Genomic DNA, 8,755 nt, shown 5'->3' with positions numbered 1-8,755 from the left:
GGGGTAAAGCACGAAGGGTAATACCGTATATGATTTATGAGGAAAGAGTGTAAACCACGAAGGGTGATGTCGTGCCGCATGATGTACCATTCTGTGCCTATTATATTGATTTTATGGTGAGGATGAGAGTAAAAGCACGAAGGGTGATGCCGTGCAGTTTATGTTGATTCTTATGGTGAGGACGAGAGTAAAAGCACGAAGGGTGATGCCGTGCAATTGTCCTTGATTTTCCTGATTCTTGCTGATAATTGAGTTATGTTGTCCTTTGCGTTTACTTACTGATTTTCTGTTGTTACTTGATTTTATTTCGATGTTATAGATTCCCTTACCCTATTTTCCTTGTGATTTGTTGCTTGGGTGAGGAAGAGTGTAAAGCACGAAGGGTGATGCCGTGTATTGTTTTGGTGAGAGAGTGTTAAAGCACGAAGGGTAATGTCGTGTATTGTTTTGGTGAGAGAGTGTAAAAGCATGAAGGGTGATGTCATACACTTGTCTTTGATTTCCTGATTTTTATTGATAATTGAGTTACGGTTTCTCTACATTTAATTGTTGGTTTCCTGTTGATATTGTTGTACCCCGCAGCATGCTTTCCCCTTCCTGTTTTCAATTGAACTGTGGTGATCCTCATATTTATTTGTGGTTCTTCTATTATTATTCGATGTTTCCCTACAACATGTTTTCCCCTCCCATACTTGACTGTATATTACTGTTCTTCTTTTCCACTGTATACAGTTAAACTGCACAGGTTTATTTGGTAGTCTGGTCCTAGCCTCGTCACTACTTCGCTGAGGTTAGGCTAGGCACTTACCAGCACATGGGGTCGGTTGTGCTGATACTACACTCTGCACTCTTTTGTGCAGACCCGAGTGTTATAGCTTTTGGACCCTAGATTGGGAGGCTATCTTGAGTCCACGCGGAGATCCAAGGTAGACCTGCAGGCGTCCGCAGGCCATGGCGTCTCCCTCTATCTCTTTATCCCTTTTCATTTACTTCATTCAGAAACAGTATATCGTTTATTTTTCGGACCTTGTATGTAGTAAATCTTAGATCGTCTGTGACACTGTGACACCAGTTCTGGGTGGTTAAGGCTTAAACAGTTGTATCAGTTACATGTTCAGATATTTTATTGTTTTTCTTCCGCTTATTTTAAAATTTCCGTTGTTTATACGTTATTGCTTTATAACTGTTAAAGAGTATAAATAGGGTAAAAAGGTTACTTGTTCAATAATTGGCTTGCCTAACTCATACTAGTAGGCTCCATCACGACTCCCGATGGTGGAAAATCCGGGTCGTGACAGGGATATACTTAATCGCCTTGCTTGGTTACTATACTGGAATTATTAATGCGCTCTTGTTAATCCTAATTCGGCGTTAGGTTAGCTTGAATAGGTAAGTAGTACTTCAGGAGAATGATACGAGTAATATTAACCCTGTCAATCAATAAACCAGATAATTTAATTAGACAATTTAAGTGGAAGACTCAACGGGATTGTTAGATAACCCATAGCTCTGGAATATTTTCTCCCACTGAATTCGTCTTTATGATTACCGACCTATTTCCTTTAATTTCTTAGTTTTGTAACTAGATTAGTCGTACTTAATAATCTTTAGAAAATCACTAGAACAGATTAATTGTTAATTTGAGTTTAATTTAGTTGACAGTTAATCATAAGTCCTCGTGGGAACGATACTCTACTTCTCACTTTATTACTTGTCGATTACGTATACTTGCGTGTATATTACGAAGTAACATATATTATCGAATATTGCCAACCAATTATTACATAAAATATGCAATAAGAAAACCAAACGCTATATTAGTTATACGGAGAATATTTTTCTTTAATCCTCCAATCAATTAGTGTATTATTTTGGCGCAAGCTTTATGCTGGAATTATTTTTTTCTAATACATCCAAACCAAACGACCTTTGAAAGATGGATTTCCTATTTTTTAAACCAACTTTGCCTAAAAGATAGGGAATCTTTCTTCTTTCAAATGTTAGTTAGGAACTCGAAAGAAAGCAGGATTTTCACTTAAGCACCATTTTCTCATCTATTTCTGTTTTGCCAGGAAAGGCAGCATCAACATACAGGTACATATATTTCTGCTTTATTTAAGAAGCCTTTTTCTTTTCCTCTTAGTAGCAGACTAAAGAGAACAGTAATATATGCTGTAAAAATTTATTGGAATATTAAAATATTTAAAACAATAACTGTCTTCTCCTCTTCAAAATAAACAACTGGAAAATTTAACATAACTTTGGTTACAAGTGAGCAAATGTAGAACAATCTGTAGAATTGGGACAGTTCATTGACACATGATTTTGGGAAAAGTAGCTTCTATTTACTATCAAGCATTCAAGGTTTTTTAACCCTCTGATAGTAGTTTTTGACTTTCCTTACATCCAGCAATCGGAACTTTGTGTTGCTCTTTAGTGTTCTCTCGTACTTACAACCTCCCACCAGCACAAGATACCGGATAACTTTATCCATCAAGACAGTACCTGTAACTTGGCCCACCAACGATCGGAGGAAATCATCTAACATTCTTTGTCTCTACTATGATTTGGACTCATGCTATCCACCTTGGCGACGCTTTTCTTTGCAGATTCCCATTCATCAAATATGAATTATGCCAGTTATCTGCAAAATAGGAAGAGGAAAGATAAAAAGAACTAATATCAGCTAATATATATATATATATATACACAAGCAGCAGAAAATAATTCAAGATCAACCAAACTGACAAAATACACAGTTCATATATATCCCGAGAAGAGATTGGAAAATTATGAAATGGAAGTTGCTTAAAAAGAATCCATAGGTACTGCAACAACTCCAACTATTATTTACTACATTAAGAGTTCTAAATAGTACTATGTCTTTGAGAAAGTTAAGTAACACGTGTACAGATAAAAACTGAAAGGTTTTACTACTACCTCTTTCCTAGTTAAATCTGAAACGAGGTTGGCGTAACATTCACCAAAACACTTCGGCCACCATTGTTCAATGGATCTTATAAGCAACATGACATGCATAAAATATCCATACCAACTAATACTGAAAGACCACAGTATCTAGCAACTACTCGGAAGGGTAGAAAGGTCTTGCGGCATGATGCAGAAACATATTTTGAATTCTTAGATGCGTAAGCCTACGATAAGAAGAATCCTAGCATCTATAGTTAAAGCATATACCATTAGTATTTATAGCCCAAACTGAATAGTTGGCATTTCATATTTTAGAAGCAAGTAAGGGTTGATCGATAAAAGTAAGTCAACTAACTCAAAAAGCACTATGCTGTGAGATAAATTGAGCTGGAAAATAAGCTAAGTACTATATAAGGGCTTAAATTTGTCAAAATGCAAATATGAGATGATCAGGAAGCAAATTTGCTGGCTTGGAGCCAGTATTGACAAAACAAAATGTGAATTTTTCAATGGGAAATTCAAGAATTTAAGGTGAAAGCGGGAGTAGGGGAGAAGCTTAAGGGAGAGTTCCAGAATAACAATTCTCTAAACAAACTAATCAGAGACATAAAACGACTTCACCTATGGGATAAAGAAAAAAAGATGAAACACTTTAAGGTGTATATATAAAACAAGAACTTACTCACCAGGAAAATATCTGGCCTTTGCTTCAACCAACCTGAACATGAATGCCATTTATTGCAGTTCCCCAGGATTGAAACTTGTGCCGTTGGCCATGAAGATTTTGTAGAAGCTTTAGAGAAATCCTTCAGCCATCAATCGAAGAAATATAAAGTCGGATTCTATCGTCAAGTTACAAACTTCAAGAATTCAGGTCAGATTATAGCCAACACAAGGTGGGGAGGATCCCCCCAGATAATCTCACCAGCAATCCCTCTTGTTAGGGTCTAGTGTCAATACAAGGAAACCAATTGGAAAGGTCAACTATAATTTAGAATCAGAAATTTCAAGTTAATCTATATAATTAGCTTGCGAAACTACCGGAACAAGAATTAAAGCCGCATTATTTCAGGATATTCTTGACTATTTGCGTTTGGAATATCTACTAGTATTTCCCTGTATGCTACCTGAGTAATTACTAGAGTTTCCCTCCCCAGAATCCAAGTCATCACTACTTGATTCGTCAGTATCCTCGAATTCAAATTCGCTTAAAGACTGGTTGTCATCAGAACAATTATCATCAATTTCTGACAACTCGAGATCCGAGGGGTTAGATTCACTGGCTGAATAGTTCTCCTCTCCTATTTCAGCATTTCGTTTTTCTCTTGCACTTCTTGAATCATCAAGGATGGAGTAAGCACTCCGATTATTTGGGTCACCGTATAGAGCAACATGTCTATAGTAGAGTTCAAGTTCCTTCTCAGCTATGGCAATGAAACGTCTCACGGACTCAAGTGATTGCTCATACTTGGACTTTTCCAACGCCTGAAGAAAGAGAATTGACCAATTATTCTTACCATGCTTGATATTAAAAAAGATAAAACAAAGATATAGGTAAATAAGTCAGAGTCAAACAGTATTAAGAGTCAAAATCTTATATCTTAAGTACAGTTATCTGATTCCCAATGAAGGTGGCATTGAACATGTGAAGAACAGAGTATGGGACTAATAAATTTCTGTTAGAAACACTTTAAAAAAAAAAGTTTTGTGAGCAGACAGTGATGGCAAAAAACGTAAGTATCGAAAGGCCCATTTGCATAATAAGATAGTTCACTATGTTTTGGTGAATATAAAGTAACAGATAATTTTGTTATAACTTCAAGTTCAATAAAAGACATTTTTGGTATACATCTCTGAGAGAAAGAGATGATGCAAAGCTCACCATGTTTAATTTCAATTTCAAACTAAACAATCACCAATTGAAAAACATTGTGCAACCAAATCTCCCAGTTCCAGTTATCGCTAAACAAATTGCAACTATGAGCCAAGTCAACAATAAGCTGTCTTACCTGGACTCAGCCACGGGTATGTATACGATATCCATATGTATTACGGGTACGTGCGGTTTCTGCTAATTTTTAGAGAAAATTGAAGAATCCGCAGAAGTACCCACACCCATGTCATACCTATTTGGCATAGGTACATCAAGAAAAATGATGAATCCACACGAAATAGACTCTAAGTAAAAAGTCAATCGAAGGAGAACAACGGTGAAAGCTGGTGGGACTGATTAGAGGTTCATAATAAAAGGGCAATGCACAATGAGACTTGAGAAAGTAACCTTGTGCATAAGTACAGGATGTGAAGCAATTAAATGGAGTAATTGTAAAAAATCAGCTCAAACAAACTTACCCTCTTCTTAGACAATGTATCAATAGGAGACATAATTTCGGGCTGCACATAATCCCTTCCTCTGTAAAAAACTATTGTATCATCCCCAATTATCTGAATTGGGACGCCACCACTCAGTCTTGCAATTTCATCGGCATATTCTTGGATTTCACCAGGTTTGCAGGAATTGCATATGACTTTGACAGTTTCATGCTTTTTCCAATGTAGATGCATATTGAGAATAACACCTCCAAAGACTCCCCTTCTGCCAATTGGCACATAATTGGACCTTTTCTGTGCCATCTTTTTGATATAGAACCGTTCCTCACCAGTGAGAAAATGTGGCTTAACCTCAGGACCTTGAACTTTGGGAACCTCGTATCGCTTTAATCTCTCGATTAGCATGGCTTCTTTGACTTTTGCCTGACCAAGACAAAACATATCAGCTTTTGTTTAAATCGAAAACTACATTTGTTTTTGAATCGCAGTCAAATGGAAAATGGAAATAAAACAAATCTTAGCTTCTACAAACACAGATATACGGTGAGCACATCAAATTCTTCACATCCCCAAACCCAGAAAAAGGTAAGATAGCCACAAAACCTTTAACTAAGAAATGTAATACATGCCTCAGTGAGGCAGCAACCAAGCATACAAGCACTTGGTGTAACTTGGTTTCAGTGGATCTTCTTTACAATTAGAAAGTGAACAGGCTCCTATCTTTCTCCAATCTCCAGCGAAATAACTTTACTAAATAAGAATTCCCAGACTGAAATAATAGCCAAAAGAGATCTTCTTTACAATTACTAGTACGATTAAGCTACCAACAAAACAGCCAAGAAGAGAAGCAAAAAGACAAAAGTGGGTTCAATAATGCTTCTCCAGTCTCAATCTAATTTCCGAGTACCAAATGAGAAGATGTAATATAAAAATCATTCAAGAAATTTAACAAACACAAAACACATGAATAAGTTTTTTTTTTATTTTCGACCAGGTTCCTTCCTTCCAACTTCCCCTTCTAATTTCTTTTCTTGCCAACCAAATTGAAGAAAAGGTTACAACTCATTCCAAGATTCATATTAGATCATAACGCTACCCAAGTTCTTCAATGCAGTTCATTCTATATGCTATTGCGGATTATTAAGCCAATACCCTCTTCGTTTCAGTTTATGTGACACTATTTCTCTTTTAGCCCGTTTCAAAAAGAATGACCTCTTTCTAAATTTGAAAACAATTTTGCTTAAATTTTCCATTTACCCTTAATGAAAAGTTTTTATAGCCACACAAACGTTATGGCATGTCTAAGACTACAAGTTTCAAATGTCTTATAGTATTACACAAATGTTTTATCATGTTTAAGACCACAAATTTAAAAGCCTTCGTTTTATTTTTACTCTCTTCCTAGTCAAATAGGTTCACATAAATTATAATAGGTGGGAGCATAAAGATACAATCATATGGGTCCAAATGGAGTGAAATGGTTATTCGTTTGGGATTGAGACATAATTGTATTACTCCCTCCGATCCACTTAGTTTGGCACTATTTTCTTATTAATTCGTTCAAATAAATGACACATTTATATATTTCCTTAATGAGGATCATTTATAGCCACACAAATGTTACGTCATGTTTTAGATTACAAATTTTAACGCAATGATTTCCTACTTAAACTTTGTGCCAAGCGACAAACAAAGTGGAACGAAGAGAGTAGTAGTGATAATAATCAATCAGTGGCTCCTAAAAGTTAAAAAAGAAAAAATCTTTAGCTCACATTGTCAATCTTCTGCTTAATTCTTTCTTCAGGAGTATCAAACTTTTGCTTCTTTTTCTTCCCCTTAACACCAAGCCTTCTTGGATCTCTTTTATTTGCAGCTTTTCTCTTCTTCTTATCCCTCTTCCTTTGCAGCTTTAGCCTCTTCTTTGTCTTCCATTTCTCCTTCTTTGGTGCCTCCACTTCATGTGTCTCAAACTTGGGCTTTCCATCTTTTGTTATCACAAAGTTAACACTCCCATGGCTAAAGCTTCTAAATTTCCAAAATGGGTTTTTTGGGGTTAAGTTATTTTGAGTCACTAACCTTGATAAGTAAAAAAAGCTTTCTGGGGTCCCAAGATTTGGCCTAAATATGGAGAAAATAATGAGAAACAATAAAAAGATGAGAATTTTAAAGAAAGGTTTTAGCTTTACCTGTAAGAAGCAGACGGCAGTGGCTTTTTGAGAAGTGAAAGAAAGGGAAGTCGCCGAAAGCCTCGAAGCATAGGATTTGCCATACGACGTCGTATATCGCCGTACCAGGGGACTGCAGGCAAGCTACTTCACGGCAGCGGGAATACAGAATAAAAGGAAAATTACTGCGGAGACATAACTTCTCAAAAAAATATACGGGTTGGATGTGGTGATAATTTTTTTGGAAATAATAAAAAGATTTTCAAAATTCTTGTTTTATTAAATATACTTTAAAAAGATTTCGTAAGTTCTATCATATTTTTTATAAAACTTACTTCCACTAGTTTATCAATAGTATTAGTACCCATGCAGATGCGCGGACACTGACCATAACAAATTATGATCAAAGTTATTTGATTATGTGTAAATAATTTTAAAATTTAAATCTTCTAGATAAATATAGATAAAGAAATTAATAAAGAAACAGTACACACAAAAAAGACTTATCATTTTTTTCATATTTTTCTTTTGGCTTTATCGAATTAACCTAAATAGGTACTCACCCAATTGCTTAAACTTTAAAAAAAGAAATAAAAAGAAAAAACTTCATGAATCCAATGACTCAAAATTAATATTCTTCAACGAAAACAAATTATATTCTTTAACAATGAATATGATCCTAATATCATTTATACCGTATCATTATGGTAAATCTCAAGAAGTTCCATCATCTGAGCTAGATAACTTTCTTAACTTTAAAAGATTTATAGTTTTCAATTCAAACTTATAGCTAAAATTTAGATGATATTCTTTTTAATTTTAAATATTTATTTTTGACTTTAAATTGAATACTATTACAACTCATAGTAACCATATCTTCAAATTATATTCTTTAACAATATATATGATTCAAATATTATTTATATTGTATCATTATAATATATTTTAATATTATTATAATAATTACCTCCATTAGTTTATCATATTTGATGTTTATATTAAATTGTACTATTATTAGTTTATTCTAATTAGGTGATATAACGAAAGAAAAATTATATTAATTCATTATTGTCACACCTCCTTTTTCCCGAAAGGATAGGAGAGTTTTTCCAATTTAAGTGATATTATTCGAAATGGGATTATTTTATTTATTCAGAGTCGCCACTTGGAATAATTATTAGTGTCCCAAGTCACCGATTTATTTTAAATCCCAAATCGAGGAAAATTGACTCTATTTTTGGTCCGCAAACACAGAAGACCGGGTAAGGAATTTTGTTAGCCCGGGAGAAGGTGTTAGGCATTCCCGGGTTCCACGGTTTTAGCACGGT

General features: G+C 34.8%; 1 protein-coding gene across 1 annotated transcript; it reads right to left on the bottom strand.

Moving 5' to 3' along the window:
• Window positions 1–2,168: 2,168 nt before the first annotated feature.
• Window positions 2,169–8,400, bottom strand: LOC104230426 (uncharacterized CRM domain-containing protein At3g25440, chloroplastic). The gene is made up of 7 exons (XM_070152319.1): window positions 8,395–8,400; window positions 7,449–7,560; window positions 7,339–7,380; window positions 7,035–7,246; window positions 5,284–5,685; window positions 3,618–4,416; window positions 2,169–2,644 (listed from the first exon to the last, which is right to left on the bottom strand). The coding sequence occupies exons 1-6, from the start codon at window positions 8,398–8,400 to the stop codon at window positions 4,015–4,017; spliced, it is 1,176 nt and encodes a 391-aa protein (XP_070008420.1). The 3' UTR covers window positions 2,169–2,644; window positions 3,618–4,014.
• Window positions 8,401–8,755: the final 355 nt, after the last annotated feature.

The sequence above is a fragment of the Nicotiana sylvestris genome, chromosome 7 (assembly GCF_000393655.2).
Source record: "Nicotiana sylvestris chromosome 7, ASM39365v2, whole genome shotgun sequence".
NCBI classification, from domain to species: domain Eukaryota; kingdom Viridiplantae; phylum Streptophyta; class Magnoliopsida; order Solanales; family Solanaceae; genus Nicotiana; species Nicotiana sylvestris.
The sequence above is the reverse complement of the archived record's forward strand: the minus strand, read 5'-3'. Positions and strand labels throughout refer to the sequence as shown.